The 19,673-nt window shown below is 31.7% G+C and overlaps 1 protein-coding gene across 8 annotated transcripts in view; it reads right to left on the bottom strand.

Annotated features, from left to right (window-relative positions):
* LOC141449993 (LON peptidase N-terminal domain and RING finger protein 2) overlaps nt 1–19,673 on the bottom strand; it is an 85,814-nt gene that overhangs the window by 4,209 nt on the left and 61,932 nt on the right. For 7 of the 8 annotated variants that reach the window (XM_074119973.1, XM_074119975.1, XM_074119974.1 and 4 more), the window contains 5 exons: nt 4,897–5,015; nt 3,981–4,103; nt 2,676–2,804; nt 2,480–2,603; nt 305–501 (listed from right to left, as the gene is read on the bottom strand). In XM_074119973.1, coding sequence (XP_073976074.1) covers nt 305–501; nt 2,480–2,603; nt 2,676–2,804; nt 3,981–4,103; nt 4,897–5,015 — 692 coding nt within the window. The remainder of the gene's footprint in view (nt 1–304; nt 502–2,479; nt 2,604–2,675; nt 2,805–3,980; nt 4,104–4,896; nt 5,016–19,673) is intronic. The other variant, XM_074119970.1, reaches the window with a different exon arrangement.

The following is a 19,673-nucleotide window of genomic DNA, read 5'->3' as shown; positions in this document are numbered from 1 at the left end:
AGGTAATGTTTTTAATTACCAACCTTAACCTTTCCATGCGAGCCTTATGTCCTACTTACAATCAACAGAAAGTAGGCATCTAATGCGCATTTATCTCTTTGTTGGAAATAAAATTAAGAGCTGAACTTTTTTTTTTAGAAGCAAGAAAACGTATTCATTCAAAAACAAGAAATATACTACTGTATATTATATAATTTTGGTGTGATTTTATTACTTCATCATTTGATAAGATTCATAATTTTTCATTTAAATCTGTGAAAATTTAGAAATAATATCGTTAGATGAATTGATGCAGTAACCGTACCTGCGATAAGGAAGTCATACATAGAGGACAGTTCGGACTGTAATCCAGGCATCTGTCCAAACATAAGGAGCAATAAGTGTGACCACAAGGTGTTGTTACTGGCTTCCAAAGTGTACGACAACAGAGGACGCATTCAAAATCTTCTGGGTCGACTCGATCACAGACAAGAATTGGAGCGTGTCCACAAATGCCTCCTTCTGCAATAGCACAGATTTGTATATAACACTGTCTTCAAACTAATTAAAGGATTTAAGCAGTTTTTAAATATACTATCCTTTACTATACAAGATTAAGGGAATTTAAAAAAATACATAATAAAGGGGTACATCAGGAAGGAATAGGTTATTCTCTTGTGCGATAACTAATTATATTCATATTACATTATACTTTAACCGAAGTCAGCATTAAGCAATATGAATATGAACAGTGATTCTAAACAACTTCTTTCTTAACAATTCAACATTCTTGATTTATTTTCCTTTGAACGAGGAAAGTTTAGAGTTTAGGTAGACTCAACATTATTTAGCGGTGTAAACTTTGCACTGAATTAAAATGGCAATAAAAAGATTCCTCAGAACGTCCTAAAAAGAAAAAAAAATCCGGAACAATGTTTGAAATAAAAGTGATCAGGTTCATGTTTATTTTGTTAAAATCAAAAAAAGTGGAAATCGTTTTTTTCTAAAAAAAACCTCACTAAGGCTGGAAACATAGTGGAGCGGCGGGCAAAGCGGCGATGATAGCTACTTCAGATCAAAGAGAGCGACGAGCAGCGAGCAAAGATTCGCATGCACATAGTGACGAGCTTAGTCGCGTTCTCCTTTTGACAAAACAAGATGGAGGAACTATTTTTATATGAAAATTCTTCGTTGAAACTTTGGTATTTGCAGCAGCTTAGTAGTAGGAGCTGCAGTGTACATGACATAAATAAGTTTAGAAATGAACTTGGTGAATTTCATCACTTGTACCAACAACTTCGGGAGCATCCTGGCAAGTTTCATGCGTATTTTCGAATGTCTATATCAACATTTGATTACATATTAGCCCAGTGTAACCCCATTAATCAAAATCAAATTTTATTGTTTTTGAGTAATACAGCTCATAACATGAGTTAGGCACAATATAGAAAAATTAACTATTTAGGTTATTTACTAAATACAAATCTGTGTAACCCCATTAATCCTAGCAGTTACTTTAAGATAAGAAAATCAAAATAAATAAAAATAAAATAGAAATATATGCAGATAAAAAGAAATTAGTCAATTAAAAAAACACAATAATTTTATTAAATCACTACACCATGATTTGTCATAAATTAATGTTGTTCATCTGAAAAACTGGAGTAGTACGACGCTACAGAAGAAGGATTGGAGAATTCGTCCTGATCAGAAGTAGTAGGACGTGAAAATGTAATTTAATTTTGCCTAGTATTTAGATGAAAGTTATCATTAAGGGATTGAGAACCAAATTAAATGTAGCAAAAATTACCTGAATTCTCCATTAACTACTAATTGTTAATTAATTTAAACTATTAATTATTAAAAACTATTGTAGCTTCACAAATACTATGGCCCCACAGAGGTTTCTTTAAACAAACAACTAATAATGTATCAATATCCATAACCTTTGAAAAATAACCTTTACAAATTGAGCGCGATGAGAGCGAAGAAATCAAACATGTCATAACGCTTCGCTCTACTCTTTATAGATAGCGTTGCTCTATCTTTGCTTTGCTCGCCACTATGCGCGGTCCCATATGTTTACTTGTGTTTGATTTCGCCGCTTTGCTCTTCGCTATCATCGCCGCTTTGCTCGCCGCTCCACTATGTTTCCAGCCTTATGAAGTTCTGCATTGGAATTATATTGCCGTTTAAATAAAATTATATCTAAAAGGCTGTTTTTACATAAATCTGCGTAAGACGATTCTTTACATAATGGGAGATAATAGGCTCTCAGAAGTACCTCAGCATTCGTTTCATTATAGTAAAGATCTCCAACATTTATTAAAAACTTCAAATTTGAAAATTGAATAAGAGAATTTTTACAACAAATTCATTATTTATTTTATTTTAAGAAACACTGCGGAGGTGAGCAAATTTTAACTTTTCCTGAGTGTGATTTAAATATATAATCTCTTGTTAGAAAATGTTTACTTAATTATTATTTCTAAGAACTTACTTTTAATTCTTTCAACTTCTTGAAATATCTTTTCTAAAAGTAATTGTAATTTCTTGTTTTCAAATGAAGGAAAATTTGATATCGCAGTCTTATTAAATATCTGAAAATTGAACAAATAAATAATCTTAACAGTTTTGATTTTAATTTTAAAAATTAAAAGAAATCCATGGAAAATGATGAATGGATTTCAACTCACATCTATAATTTCATCCTCTCCACATTTCTGAGTACTTTCTTGAGAATTATAATTGTTCAACCACCAAGGAGCAAGAGGAGTCCTTTTGCTGGTAACAACTTTACTTGGACTAAGAAATTTCTGCAATGTCTGAAAAAATAAATAACAATATTTAGTTTTGTAATAAAAATTAGATAATTAAAAATATCATTGCATACTGAATTAAAAATTACTCCTTGCAAGTGAGGGTATATTGTATCACCGTTTTATATTGGGCACAAGAAAGACGAAATAACTACGAGAGATAAAAAGGATCATTACATTGATTTCACTGAAATGATGCAATGATAAAAGACGATTTCTGCAACACTTGGGTTCTTGACACTTTGTTTCCGTGCCGATTGACCAATAATATCTGGCAATTGCCCAGTTTCAGTTTGTAACTGGCTCAGTACCACCTAATATAGTACTTTTTGCAAAATTATTAAATAAATATAACTGGGACTCTTAGATAAAAAGTTAATTTACGTTGCTACGCAACGACTGGCAATGGGAAGACCCTAGGTCAGGGGTCGGCAACCCGCGGCTCGCGAGCCGCATGAGACTCTTTAATCCAAATTTTGTGGCTCTTCAGCCTGTCCAAAATAAATTGTATATTTCAATTTTATTGAAACAAATGAAAACTTCATTTATTAAAGTTAAGATATTTTTTTCAAAAAGAATTTTAAATGTGATAAGTTTGAAATTGAATAGAATTATATTAAAATACAGTACATAACTATAAAGGCTGCCGCCATTTTCATTCAAACACAGGTTTAGTTATTATTTATTTGTTTATTTACTTTGCAATATGTGAAAATAAATATATAAAATATATATTTATATAGAGCTTTTTAAAAATTTAACTTTTCTTATCGGAAGCCTTTACCTTACCCCATTTCCTAATTTTTCCAGTCAGATAAAATAAGAATGTATATTCTTATATAATTATTATCATTATTTCTAAAATTAATTTAGATTCTATTAATTAAGATTAATGATTACCTCCCACCATTACACACTTTTTAATAAAATAAATAAATTTGGAACTAGAAAAAATAAAACAATCTCAGACTTTAACATTTGCTCCCATTATTTCAGTCATTAATGGAGTAAGTGTGAGATGGAATGACATTCAGGTAGAAAAACGAAACATACAAGACAGACAGGCAGGGGGATGTAATTACTGCCAAAACAGGCCACCAAAAAAAAGTAGGCAGCTGCTATTCTAATAATGTAGGTTGGTAGCTGACAACTTCCAATTCAGATTATTATCATTTTACATACCTTGACAAAATCATTTTTAACTCGATCTGCGTTGTTTTCTAGGGCAGCACAAACAGAAAAGGATAAAAGTGCTTCTTCATATTGTCCAAGTGATGATAAAATCACTCCTTTTCTATAATAACCCTGAAAAAAAATAAAAAGAAGAAAAATCAAACTACATTTATTGTTTTCTTAATCAGATTTACAATGAATTTAACAGAAAGATCATTCAGAAAGATGTATAGTATGAAAAACCACTAAAAGTTACAATGAGTCAATAGTTTTCATTCATTGCAGTGTTAGCATGATTATAGTTTCCTGAAAGGATTCCGTTGCTAATCTGAAGGAGCGAAGTTTTAAACTAAAGAAATTCTAAAACTAACGATGGAAATGAAATCTTAATATTTCTACAATGCAACTTTTGATGGAACGACACTTTAATCCGCGAAAAGAAGTAACTTCAACAGTATTCCTAGTTTGGTTTAATTCTTCACCTTAGAAAAGATACAATTATTCAAATAATGCCAGAAAACCATGAGTTTAAACTGGCTTTTGGGATCTAGATTATTACATCTATTTCACTTACTCCAAAGAGAGTAACTCATCATTTTAAGTTCAAAGTATGTGTACGATTGGCAGTTTTATCAGAAAGAGGAAATCATTACTTAATTTTTTTTATTTGCTTCTTTTAAGTTGTAGAAGCAAAACTGAACGGCTGGAGTCTTCTCAGAGACAAAATGAGAAAAATCAAATCACTTTCTCAGGCAACAAAATCTAAATAAAGGAAAATAAAATATTGGAAGAACTATTTCTCGTAAGTATCAAAATAATGAAAAGTACCTTCTAGATATAGTTTATAAGCATGGTTAAATTTTATTTATTACTTAAAAAGAATGTTCAATGTGGTAAAAGTATATACACATTATTTATTAATTACCTTTGGCCATAGAGGTCTCAATCTAGTCACTAATTCAGCGTCGCGGTGGGCTTCTTCATATCTAGACAGTTTTTGCAATACTTCCGCCCTGGCCTCCAAAACTAAATGATCTTCTGAACCTAAAAAATAAAACAGAAAAACCGATCAGTTTTGTTCAGAAAATGTTATGTTATTTGTTACTCGCAAAAGCCTAAATCTTACATAACTCTTCATTTCAATTCATTAAGTGTTCGAAACGAGGAATAATTAAACGTTTTCTTCGTGAAAGCAAATAGAATGTCTTTCAGTTCGTAGAAACCATTTCATTAGAAAACATGTGATACTAAATTAGAATTTAGTTAATCTCAATTAATGTGCAAAGAATTCTTTACAATACTTTTTTTCTTCTGTAATTGACAGGTGTGGTCCGTACAGTTTCTAGGTCTTCTCTGGCAGAACAGAACCGGCTGTGGAATGTACAAAACAACAACAACTCCACCATTTCGAACGCTTCCATTTTATTCTATCTTTCATGATTATAGGTTTACTATAGGTTTTTTTTTTAAGTTTCAGCTTGTAGGTATAGAAGGTTGGCTGAATTATATCTCTGCTTTATTTGTCATTTCGAAATTTTAGAAATATAAACATTTTAGAATGTTAGTTTTTTACAGTGCACATAAACTTTAATTCTTAATGAAGTAGTAGGTAGATGATCTTATGTATGTAGATACATATTGATATACAAACAAACATATAAACACCTACGGTCTAGATTTATTATGTTGTCGTTCTTCAGAAATTGGGGCGTTCACTGGAAGGATTTTTACTCTTTTTTTTTTTTTTTAAATTACTGAACATTCCTAAAAAACTAAACCCGAAACTGAACCCTACCATTTTCTATAAACTTCTGGTATATATTGCTTATACATTTACATACATACATACTTACATTAATAACTTTTACTCCAACATTTTTCTACGAAAATCATTCAGGTAAGTGTTCTAGGGGATGGATGGAGGTAGGTTTCTGTCATTTCGGAGCTTTTGTACGGTTTAACACTGCACATGAAATGGATAATGTAGTAAGAAGTAAATATTTTCCAAAAATTCGGATATTTTAAAAACTTTTGAGATTTATAGTGTGAGAAAGTCGTACTCTGGATTTTTTTTTCATCAACTATCCAGTATATAGTCTAATGACATCAAATTAATTTTTCATATTCTATTCAATTTTATTCCAGTATCAACTAACACAGAAGAAGTATTATTGTTTACTTACGCAAGTATAAAGAGCAACAATCATATGCTGATGTAGGTAAGTTATGTCGCAACAGATGTCCGAACAAAAGCATCCAAAATGCTCATTATATAAAGGTGGGGCAATTTTTAGATGTACCTTATTTCGTTGTGTGTGTATTTGTTTGAGCCTTTGTAGAAGAGATATGTGTGGTGTATCCATATGAGCTGTAGGGACCCCCACATACATTATGTTCAGCTGACCCCTACTTGGTCGTTACGTAAGTACTTTACTACCATTCCTTACATAACTTTTATCATAGGCGCCTTGAAACTTACTTTTCTTAATACAACGGAAGTTTCACGTTTCCTATTGATAATCTGCATAGAATTTCTTTTTTTTCTCCTAAATTCAGAATTCGTCGAATATATTGTATTTTCAAAAATAGATTCAATTTTTACTATAAAATTCGAGAGTGCAGAGTAACTAAACAACCGTTATCATAATTGGTTCTTTAACAGCTGAAACTTAAAAAGAAAGTATTAATTGTTCATAAATTTATATACAAAGAAGAGCAAATTCGTCAGCGACCGTAAATGATTCTTTACAAAATATTGAGGTTCGACTAAATAAAAAGGTTTCGTTACAAATACAAATAAAAATAATATTTGCCTGGCTTAGCTATGTGGTTAGCGAATAGGATTCCCCCGCGGAGATGCCGGGTTCAAATCCAGCTGCTGGCCCTTGGATTTTCTATTCCTAAACTTCTTACAGCTCACTAACTGGAGATGAACAGTGTTGTTCGTAACGAAAGAACACAGTCTGGAAGCCGGTAGTTGAAAAAAGTTCCGGCATTGAAAACAAAACTCCGGGCGCCAATAACCTCAGATGTTGACGCGCCTTTAAAAAAAAATATTTGCCAACGTCTCAAAAAGTATGAATGTCCTGTTCAAGACCTACTCGAGTAGGTTTAACGTACACTAATATAAAAACATATCGCTTTTTGTTCTAAATTCTTTATATAAAAATGGATTTTAACGAAGGGTTCTGGGTACGCCCGGCTGTTGTTTTATTTTTTAGTAAACCCTTATTTAGGTAAGTAAACATTTAATATCCATTTGAAGTTTGGAAGTATCTTGAGAGCTTTCGAGTAAAAAAAAGTGATGTGAATGTTCACATAATTTGTTTCATGAATTTCAAAATCTAAGTAGATCAGTATCATAGAATTAGAAAGTATAAATGTTCGCAGAATTGATTTCATATACTATTTTTTAGATATATTGTTTTTAGGAGAGGGAATATTAATTAGGATTAAGGTAAACTAAAATTTAAATATTTATCAGGAATTACTTTGCCGATAATTTAGTTGTTTGTAGGTCTTTTTAGTCTATTTTTGAAACGCAGAGGTCGCAGGTCTAAGTGTTATATAACTGTAACCATAAAATGAGTGCATCTTTACTAGTTTCCAATAAATTTGTATAAATATTTATACTTATATATTAGTATATCATCAGATGTACTTATTAAAGATCCTACACAATACATCAAATATAAATCTACATATATAAAAAAAGGATATATAAACGGTATTATATATAAAATGTACAGAGTAACTACAAATGTCCTTGAATATGGTTTATATACGGCATACAGTTATGAAAGCATTATATAAGGTTTGTAATCACTATGTACACGCTTATGTCATCAGAATTAATAAACGGCGCATGTGTTTCTCTTTTTATAAAATTTCTAATTATTTAATTCAGCCATTTGAAAATTATTCTTACTTTTGGGGAAAAGAAAACAAAATTTTGAAATAGAATTTTAAATAAGATAAAAATTTAAGAAAAAAAAGGCGCATAAAACATTAATTATAATCCTAATTTACAAATCTTCAACTTGGGATTTTTATGAAGTATTCAAATTGACCTTAATATTGGAGAAAATATGGAACCGTAACAGGTTCCTGTGAGTGAGTGGGTTGCAGAACATGTATCAATGTCCCAACTAGAAGGCAAAGATACCTCAGTTTCCCAATATGTTTTTAAAATCTATTCCGTCCACTGAAATATACCACTAAGTTTGCTCAATTCCATTCAGCTGATGGACATAATTACTTGCGGAAACATCGTCTAAAGCTCTTCTCGTCAGGGAACCTCTGTCCTCTGACAAGAGACGCGCAACAATTTTAAATGATGCCTAGGATAAGATAGAAATTGAGACGACTAGGCAAATAAGAGGAAAGAGAGTGCTTCTGCATTTATAATTTAACAGTGAGTGGGATGCTAGAAATAGTCTGGACTTGTTAGTTATATGGAGTCGTCCGAAGCGAAAACATATTCTGGAACAGTATTATCAAGTAAATGTAAAAGTTTTTTGTAAGTTAAAATAAAAAAAAAATCTTTATAAACCGTTTTTCAAAAAATCAAAGTTACCTTACTAACAACGAATCACTCAGTGAAATTTATACTTGGAAAAATTATTTTAGAAGGGTTTTGGAGGAGAAAAGCTTCTAAAGTTAAATTTTTTCTTATTTATCTTCACATTATTAGGAATAATTGAATAAGCTGAGGAAATTCTAAGTTTAGAAGTCTAGAAAATTCATTCATTAATTAGATATTGCAAATACTAATGCATGAGTTGACACAACTCCAAGGGCTGCCCTGCAAAGCAGCAATCCACATACGGTCTCAAATTTCACACATGGTCCCCTCACAACAGTAATGTTGACATCTGTTCTTGGGCTGTTGGTCTAGAAGGCTGAGTACATTGAGCCTGGTTCCCCTCCACAGTTGGAAGGACGCCAATTTCGAATAGAACATCCATCCACAATATTGTAAAAGCAAGTAAACAAATTTTAAAACTTCAATTAAATTTCCATCTTTTTTTTCTTTAAATCATTCCAAAAAGTACATAGTTTAAACTATTGCTAATAAAATTTTAATTTAAATTGTCATTCAATAATTATTAAAAAGTAAGTTTCCAGAATTTATTACTTATTATACCAAATTAATAAATAAGAAGTTGAATGAGAAGCAGTGGGTAAGCAGCGCGCAACCAACTTGTGTAATGTAGGTCAAAGGTTACATAAGTTTATAAGAAAACTTGTTCCAACAATTTCTACAATAGGTAGTATCGTGGGAGAAAAGAAAAACTATGTCATATTGTTGTTAACAAAGCCTAGAAAGTGATTTTCAATGTTAATGAGCCGTAATCTGTAGATGATAATTATTATTTTTTACAGACAGAATTTTATTTTAAAAAAATACAAATAAAAAATGGCCTTGTTGAATCTGTTTCACAATATACGCGCCTTGGCCCATATCTCTTCACTTTATAACCTTATTTTACTTTTTTCCACACAATCAGACAAAACAGGCATGTTTACTTATTTTCTTCATTACCGATATCTATATAATTTTTAACTTTATAAGATGGATATTTTATTTAATTACTTATTTCTTGGAGGGCCCGATTACTTACTTGGTTTTCAACATTTACTTTTTACTGAACCAAAAAAGGCTCAATCTTTGCTGTCACTTGTCAATACATACATGTCACGAATGATGAAAATATCTTTGAAGCCAAATATAATGATTGATATTTATTGTAGAAATATATATATATTTTTTATTTTAGGCATCCAATCCACAAAGTTATTATTGGCGACCGGAGCTTTTTTTACTGTCCTCTAATTACGGATATCCCCTTCCATTTGTGATATTACAATTACTTTTAAATAGACAATAGTGACCCCCAGTAAGCGGTAATATTTTTTAAATCTCTTCTATCCACTTCTGCAAGTACACGTCAGTTTTTCATACTGCAGACTAATTTCGTTATCTTAGACAAGTTATTGATACAGAATCCTCGAAAGAAGTTAAAATATCTAATTTTAAATGGTTCAGCGTTTCGTCAAAACTTTGTATTATATCTGAAAGTGTTCTGCTTTACAGACTGCTGCATTCCATGATCTTCAATCAAAGTCGGATAATCCTCTATTAGTAAGGAAGCTTCTTCTATAGTTAAATTGACCCCAATCAAATTTAACCAAAGTTGTAATTTATATGTAGACTGGACGAGAAAATTAGTAAGCTTGTGAACTAAGAAGTCCTTTTTTCAAGTAACACACACTACTTTTATTTTCAGTAACCCCATCTCTGCATAACAAATTTCTCGACCAAATCCTCGTCCATGTCTTGTTATTATGTTAAACAGCTAGCTGGCTTAAATCACTTCACAAACAAATATTAAATTGCACATCCGCTCTATAATAAATTAAGAAATCAGGCACTGTATCATATTACTTTTGCGCAAGTAGGTGACTTCAAATGGAAGGTAAAATGAAGAATTAGTGAGATATATTTCTATAATCAGCTTAAATTAATATTCTCGTAACACTCTTAATATTCTTTAATTGACGCTAATATCTTCATTGAGAATAAGGATATTCCAAGCAAGAGAATGAATAAAGTTTTATTCATGCAGAAGTTATTCTAACGACGTTAAAAAGTAAAATAAAATAGCAGTGGCACCTTGGATAACAGAAAATATGTCAAAGTTAGAAAAAAATATAACCGAAAGCTTATATATACATCTATATACATATTGGTTTGGCCATTAGCGCCTAAAGCTTGTATTATTTCTACTTTTGTAATATGGTCATAAGATTATATAAAGGTATTTAAGATAAAAACAAAACATTCACTAAAAGCTAAAAATATAATGAAGTGAGACTTAAGTTAAAGATTTTTAGGTTTCTTTAGAAAACAATTAGTATACTAGTTAACACTATATGTTACACAGCAAGAAAAAATATTGCGATCGTTTAGATTTTCGATTATGATCACCTTAAATACCTATCTTGCAGTCCTCTGAATTCGTAAAAATTACTTTTACAAATTGATTGGCGTATGTTTATGTCAGCGTAAGTCACTAATGGAAAATATTAAATTCAAAAACACAAATTAAAGTAACCAAACTTTAAAATTCAAATAGCGTGTTACACGTTAAAAGAATAACAAAAGAACTTTAAATAAAAGTATACATTACAAGGATGTTGCTAGCAGCAGTCCGGTCCACCGTGAAATATTTCTAGAGGTGATACGGTCTCGTAGGTTTAGGTAACACTATGGGGATCTATCACTCTTTGTCCTGATCATTAACACCACGAGCTTCCTTGACAAAACTATAATTCTGCTGCGAACTCTACTGGTCACTGAACCATCCCTTTCTTTTGTTCATCCTTCAACTAGTTAAGACAACAAACACAATATCTCTTTTATTAGGGCTTCTTTCTGCTACGGTTTACTAGATTGGGATAAGGAGCATGTTTCCCAGAGGGCAGAGGCATTTTGTACCACTGAAGTGAATTTCATTAATTCATTCGCTGAAATTTTGAAAAATTCCAATCAAAATAAAAAACAACAGTCAAATTATTTCTAGGACATCGACGATATTGATAGGTCTATATATGCACAGAAATTAATTATTTAGAAAGTAAGTATATTAACCTGTGATGCACGTTCATCCATTTCCATACCTAACAGAGATAATCTTGGGCTCAGAAGTTAAGAAATAGTTGTCCGTAATTTATTTATTTAATTTTCTGAGAGAATGCCAAACAAATTTTGATAACTTATAGCCTGTAATTGTCACCGCTCAGTGGTTAGACGAGGTTTCATTGAGGTTACAAAACAAGGATGCCTAAATCTTCATATAATTAGTAGGTGTTGCTAACTTAAAAACATCAAATTTTGTTAAATGATATTAAATTTAAAAATCTATTAAATTTATATTTTATTTGAATAAATAATGAATAAAAGAAAACATACTAATTTACTACACAAAGTAAAAGTGCATAAACATTATTTACATGAAAATAGATGTGGGAAAATTTTTTCAATAATATAGAAGTCAAATTTCATATAATAATGGCCCATTATTTTGCGATTGCAGAAAAAGTAATTTTTGTAATACTGGGCTTCGAACAAATCACTTGTACTCCGTGAACCAGGAAATTTTTAAAATTGCAGATTACAAGATTTTCCATCTTTTTAAATGTCCCTTTTTTGCAACTTTTGCCAAAGAAACTGTTCTTTTGTTTCTCACATACCCCGACTAAATGCAGTTTCCAACATCTGCTAACAGTACATTTTTAGACTTCGATTTTTCTACTAGAATATTTATAACTGCGTTACAGTTGTTTATATAAGCACTTAACACAGAAACAAGTTGATCAGAGAAAATCCGTACATCGAATGATCAAATACAATTACCAAGAGCAAGTGATGTTAGGGGAGGCGCCTACATCATAGACTTCAGCTACATTGATCAAGTACCAAGCACGATTAAACAGGAAAATGAAATAAGCGATATTATAAAAAAGAAGCAAACTAAAAAAAATCAGATTATATATATCTCTACTATTATTCTGTGCTTCAATGCTTTGCCCAGTACATTAGGAAGTAGTAGTAAGGCATCTAAAAAAAACCGGGTAACTATGCTGGCTAATTTTCGACACTATCTAACTTAAAAAATATACGGAATAATTAAAAAGGTTAAGGGAAAAAAAGGAATGTCCTCTCAAATATTGGAAATTTGTAAATGTGCTATTCGAAATCTTCCTGAAGTGGTGTTTTTGGTCAATAAATGGAACATTTGCAATGTACACTATCTACAAAACATGAATTAGAAAAGGAGTCTAAACTTCTAAAGTAGCCAGACACTGATATAAATATACAACTTGTATATCTTGTAGTGTTGATGTGGGCATTAGCATCATCAGGCGGTCATTGACAACATCAGCAACATCTTTAGCGTTATGTAAGATCTCCCGCTTAGGAAAAGACACTACACTTAATGAATTAATGAATCACCTTCTTTCTTGTAATCTTTTACTTCTCTTTGTTAACTTTTATAAAAGCAACAGCTCACTATTCCATTCAAGGACTCTTTCACGAACAAATAAATCTGATAATGAAACATTTCCAAAAATAAAACATTACTTCAACACACATCTTTAAATTATTTACATCTGTTGAAAAAAAAAAAAAAAAGTTGGCAGGCACAAAATGTCGAAAACATTTTCCTTATTTTAAGTAAGTAGTCCAAATCCAATAATTTATGTGAAAGATTTCTGTGATGTTTTTTTTTTCCTGTTCTTTGCTTTATTTTGCAAAGTTGTCAATTTATGGAAATTGCAAGCCGATAAGATATAATCGTACTTCTCTTTGAGAAAGCCATTCACCATTTGGGTGAAAAGTTTAGCACGATTTAAAATGGTCGTTCTGTTTCAAACTTGCTCCCAAAATTAAAATTTGTATTTTTTGCTCATTCGATTATGAAAACTTCTTCTTTTTCGAGATTTTCATTAAACACGCACAACTTTTTATTCAAAAGACCACAAGAATCATGAGTTACACATATTGAGAGTACAAAAATGAAAAATTCTCAAACTCTTTAAAACTATTTTTGTTTGTTTTCGATAATTTATATTAAATGCAGCTTTCACCATCTAAGACTGAGTGATCTGGACACAAATTGCTGTTGGAATGATCAAATAAGACCGAAAAATATTTATTTAGGATTGAAGTGGATTATATCAAGTCATGTCCGATTTACCGTGCGATAACAGACTTGTTGCAAACCATGCCAATTAAGTTTCTTGTAGTACTCAAGGTGCTGGTGGAAACGCAAATGAAATGACATCTATTTTTTTTTTGCTTAAAATGAAGAAATATAAAGTTAAGGTCACAAGAATCAATGAAAGAGCTTTTCATTTCTATTATTATGTTTATTAATTGGATGGAAATAAACATAAACCAAATAAACAATGAGAAAGTCAGGGAACGTTTCACAATATTTATATTCATGGACTCTATTGTAATTTTCATTCTAGTGTGAAATCTACTGTGTAACTAGGCTGCAATTATTCGCTTAGAAAATTAATGCACAAATCATTAAAATAGTAATAGTGGGGGTATTAAATTAACAGCATGCACACGCAAGAAATAGGGATAACATATTGGAGGGAGATATGAAGAAGTGGGGTATGTCTGTTGGCTTTCTAAACTGCACAAACCGAGATGTGTAACAGCGCCTTCCGTCCTAGTGGCCTACTTCTGGAGCACTCCCTCTTTGACATCGTCCTCATTGCTCGCAGCCCGCAACAGTGTCTGCTTACTGACCAACATTTCTTACTCTCCTACTCTTGTTGGACTCAACCGGCAAGGGCATTCTCAATCACTCTACTAGCTAAACAGAATTTAAAATCTATTAAAAAAAAAAAGATTTTGCCAACCAACAAAACTACAAATTTGGAAATTAATTTGCCAGCTTAGCACAATAATTTTATTAAAGAAAAATATTTGTTTTTTAATTCATGGGAGTTTCATTAACTAATACGAAGCAGGATGCAGCAACTACCTCTTCATGCTTAACTTGCCGCCTAGGTGTAGTCAAAAAGAAGGGATTCGTGTTTAGAGGAGATAGTTTCGAACCTGGGAGGTGGCAGCTACTGGATAAATGGTCAGATTGTTGATGTGAAGGAGCCTTTACAATGTGGTGTTTCAGAAATGAGTTTTATTTTATTAAAATTCGTAGCAGCAAATTAAAAAAAAAACTACATCCATGTCGGAGCCGAAATGGTATAAAAAGGTACCATAACTTTGATGTTTTTATTAAAATAGTTGAAGCATCCTGGCCAATTATATTTCTTATTTAAAGTCGAAACGATTTAAGCAGTTTTTTTGTATTATTACTACAGGATCCTAGACCAGTGCACCTGTTACGTGTCTTTTAGAGAGTAGTTCTCATTCGGGATGTCCCAAACTGAAGATGTCTACATCTACGTGTATAAGACAATTAAAATCTTCAAAACTTAAAAAATTACTACTTCACTATTGTATTATTTATTTATGGAAAGCCACATGCGGTGCTGACCATTTGTGAATGTACCCCTATAAATATGTTACCCCCTGTAAATAAGTACTGACATGGTGGCACACCTAGAGACCTTTTTGTTGGCCGGCAATGCAATCGCCAAGGCACAGGTATGATGAGATCTCTGGCAAGTGATGGCCGCTAGGATTCTGGGACCTCTCAAAGAGGAGCCTTATCAACTTGACCTTTCAAAAGACTGTACCGTGTCTTTTAGAGAGTAGCTAAATAAACCTATTTGACAACACTATCTTACGATCAGAACTCGCCCCGTGTTCCAATAATAATAACTTAAACAAACTTACAAAAACCTTTCGTTCTCACCGCAGTTTAGGATCGTAGAAAAAAAAAAAAAAATTAAATTTAGAAATAGAAAGCATGAATCTGCCCGAACTTTCTCATGCACAGATCCTTTAGCATAAATAATAGATAATTTAATTATTTGTTTGTTTATTGATACATAAAAATATCTGCGATTTATCCACTTCTAAAATTGAATTATAGGGAGTGTGCATTAATTTTAAGGATTTTTTTTTTGTGAAATTGGAGCTTTCTTATAAAAAATTGGTACAAAATATTCTATTCAAAGTATTGTCCATCGCTAGCCACTACTTTTTCCCATCTTTCGGGCAAATTATGGATTCCATCCCAAAAGAACTGTTCGTCTTTTGAAGCCAAGAAAGAATCAAGCCAATTTGTGATACCCTGTTCAGAAGTGAAGCGTATTCCAGAAAGAGCATTCTGCATCGATCGAAACAAGTGGTAGTCGGAAGGGGCCAGGTCTTGGCTATAAGGCGGGTGAGGCAGAACTTCCCATCCACAGTTTTCCAAATACGTTTTAACCGGTTTAGCAACATGTGGCCGAGCATTGTCATGATGGAAAATTGCAGACTCGTGCCTGGACGCATATTCTGGCCGTTTTTCTGCCAATGCTTGCTTCAAACGCATCAATTGTTGTCTGTAGAACTCGCCCGTTATAGTTTGGCCTGGTTTCAGCAGCTCATAGTGGATGACACCCTTCTGATCCCACCAAATACACAGCATTACCTTGGCGCCATGAATATTTGGCTTGGCCGTCCATGTTGTTGCATGTCCCGGGCTTACCCCATGATTTTTTGCGCTTCGGGTTGTCGTAGTGAATCCATTTTTCATCACCAGTGACGATACGATGCAAAAACGACTTCTTTTTGTGGCGTTCAAGCAGGATTTCCGACATGCAAAATCGCCTTTCGACGTCTCTCGGCTTCAATTCATGTGGCACCCAATTTCCTTGCTTTTGAATCATTCCCAATTCTTTTAAGCGTCTCGAAATTGTTGCTCGATCAACTTCCAATGATTCTGCGAGTTCTGCTTGCGTTTGACACGAGTCTTTATCGAGTAATGCCTCTAATTCATCATCTTCGAATTTTTTTGGTTGGCCTGGACGTTCTTTGTCATCCACATCGAAATCCCCACTTTTAAAGCGTCGAAACCAGTACTCACACGTTTGTTGCGATGGAGCATGTTCACCATAAACTTCACACAGCAATCGGTGACTTTCAGCTGCTTTTTTCTTCCAATTGAAACAGAAAAGTAAAGCTTCCCGCAAATTGCGTTTTGTTGGTAAAAAAGTTGACATGTTATAAGGTTAAAAAAAAATGTTGTTCACACAACAGCGATATGACATATACTGAAAAATAAAGCGCAACAATGACGCTTCATAATGAAGTTAATTAAACTTTAATCTGATGCACTTCAATACTAGTAACGCCATCTCTTAGAAAATCCTTAAAATTAATGCACACACCCTATTAGAACTTACGATTCTTTTCTAATTAAAACATTCACACATTTTTTTCCATTTTCAAATAAACCTTTGTGCGCTCAGGGCCTTCAAAATTTATAATTACGTTACAAATTTAATTTAGTAGATATGCCTTCAACACAATTCTTATCTTACAAAAGTAGGAGAAAGTGAAAAAAATAAAAAAAAGTGATGCAATAACCAGGAAAATAAGATTATCATAATATTTAAATGAAGAAACAGTTCAAGGATTATCCATTAATATTTATTTTTATTCTAAACAATGATTTAGTAAAAATTAACCTTTATGAATTTAATTTGAATCAATTGACAGAAAATGGACGTAAAACATCCAATAATAAATGGGATAAACTGATAATATTCCTCCATAAATGAACTCAATTTAAATAATCATTTTAATTAGAATAACCTAGTTTTAATTATAATGCTGTCTAGGATGAGAGCAGCAGATAATCAGAAATGAAACTGAACTGATAAAAAAACTGAAACCATAATAATGAAACCAAGATTGCGGTTTGATACACCTGTACAGGAGGGCTGTGTCATGTATCTTTCTTGAATTACTACACATTTATTGCATTCTAGTTCATACTCATCACACATACTGTATACTAAATACTCGCGCATATTATATAATATACTCATCACTATTTTTTTTGGAAAGAACTCAAAAATGAAAAATTACCAGTCAATGTTCTAGGGAATCCCAAGAAATTTGAGTTGTTATTGGCCCTTTTTCGAAACATTAGTTTAGTTAACAGAATATCAACTAGTTTTAGTCAAATGAGGTCAAGATTCTTATGTTACCATTATATTTAACTAATTAAAGAGAGGGTTAGAAGGCTAAATATCATTTCTCAGTATATTCGTAATGTAATGTACGATGTCCTTACGATATACATACTATTAAGGACAAATAAATTTGTTGCTCAAATTCCTAGTTTGAAATATCACTTTTATGTAATTTTTGTTTTTTAAATGCCTCCTGCGATTGTATCTCAATTTCGTACACACATTACATTACTTTCAGATCAATTACTATTATTTGAACCATTTTGTTAACCAAAATTTATTTTCCTTTTTTGGAAAAATTTAAGAGTTTAAAAAATGTTTTTAGAACCTTAGACTTCGTTAACAGAATGAAATGTAAGTTCACTCTATTCAGAAGTTTTTTAATGAAAATTTTTCGTTCTCAGAAAGACTTATGGAAAGATTTTCTAAGTTCTAAGAGAAGGTTTATCATTTTTTTTTTAATTTATAAGATTGAAATAAATAAAATACCTAGACTATGGGGGGCCCTTTCATTAGTTTCCTAGAGACAATTAAACACTTGGTGATGCTACTACTTTGATTCCAGCTGCTCCCTAAGTTCACTGCCAAATCTAATTACAAAATCAGAGTTCCAGAAGGTATTTATTAGCAGAATAATCTTCCCAAATTCAAAGATAAGCCATTATCAGGAATTCAAAAGTGAACCTAAAGTAAAAATTTGATATTATTACATATTACACTTATTAAGAACCATACAAAGAGCAAATGAATAAACACACATATAAGAATGTAAATCCAGAATCTCCTAGATGACTTATGTATATCTTAAATTGTTGATAATTTTTTTTTTTTTTTTTTCTTTTTTTAAAGCAAAGGATCATAAAAACCTTTAATTACATAATCTTCTTTTGTTTGTGTGTGTATTTTTTTTATAATTCTACATATAGAACACAATGCATACACTCTCAAAACACACAGACATAGAATCTACAGACAAATATTAGTTATATAAATGTTTATATTCTGTAAATATGAGTTTTATTTTATGTCTGTTTTGGATGCGAGTTATGTAATAATGTAGTATGTAATACATTCACTTACAACGTGATTTACTTTTTTCCTTTTTTTTTCTTTTAGTTCAAAAAACTATATATGTATATGTAATTAATACATTCATATAAATATAACAAAATAAGAAATATGTCAATTATGGTTTCATTTATTACATGAATACAGTGCTTGTGTTTATGTTCTATTATATATTTTCTAATTTTATGTCGTTATTAAATAAATATTTTTGAGTATTTTATTTATACACAGTGGAGTCTCGGTTATCCGTCATGACCGGGACCGGACCCGTGACGGATAGTCGAATAGACGGATAATGGAAAAAAGCAGGAAAATTTCCAGATTCTTTTGTTTAACGTGTATAAAACTTTGTATTAATTGGTATACATATTTTATACGTTTATACGCTTAAGCCTTATAGGTCAGGTATCTTTCATTATTCAATTCATTCTATTGTGTATTAAAATTAATGAATACAATGTCTGCGACGACATCTAATCGGTTTTGTTTGTGGTTGATCTTTTTAGGAAAAACCCCACGAACTGTCGAATGATGGACACGAGTATGTACCTAAAAGACAAAGGAAAAATTTTTCTTTTTAAAATAATTTTTTTTTTTTTTAATTTTTAAATACTGAGGAGAGTGACGGCGGTTAATTGGAATAGACGGATAAAAGGGTGACGGATAACCGAGACTCCACTGTAGTTTATTGAATCATAAGTAACTTATATAGACGGAAATTTTGTGTTTTTATTACATTCCTTAGATGATGTGCAAAACGGTTAGCATAAATCTAAAACCACTGAGATATTTGTCTTCTGTGAAGTAAAGTCAATTGAACAAACTGGTTTTCCCGAGAGGTCACTAAACTCAAGAAATTACTAACGTCTAAAATATCTTCGCTATACCTACTTAATCTTTGTTACTCTTAAAAGTGCATGGGCTGGAATACCCATGGGAACCCCAAGTCCCCTGAAG

Source organism: Rhodnius prolixus, unplaced genomic scaffold (genome assembly GCF_049639745.1).
Source record: "Rhodnius prolixus isolate KJV_2025 unplaced genomic scaffold, Rpr scaffold_2, whole genome shotgun sequence".
NCBI lineage: Eukaryota > Metazoa > Arthropoda > Insecta > Hemiptera > Reduviidae > Rhodnius > Rhodnius prolixus.
The sequence above is the reverse complement of the archived record's forward strand: the minus strand, read 5'-3'. Positions and strand labels throughout refer to the sequence as shown.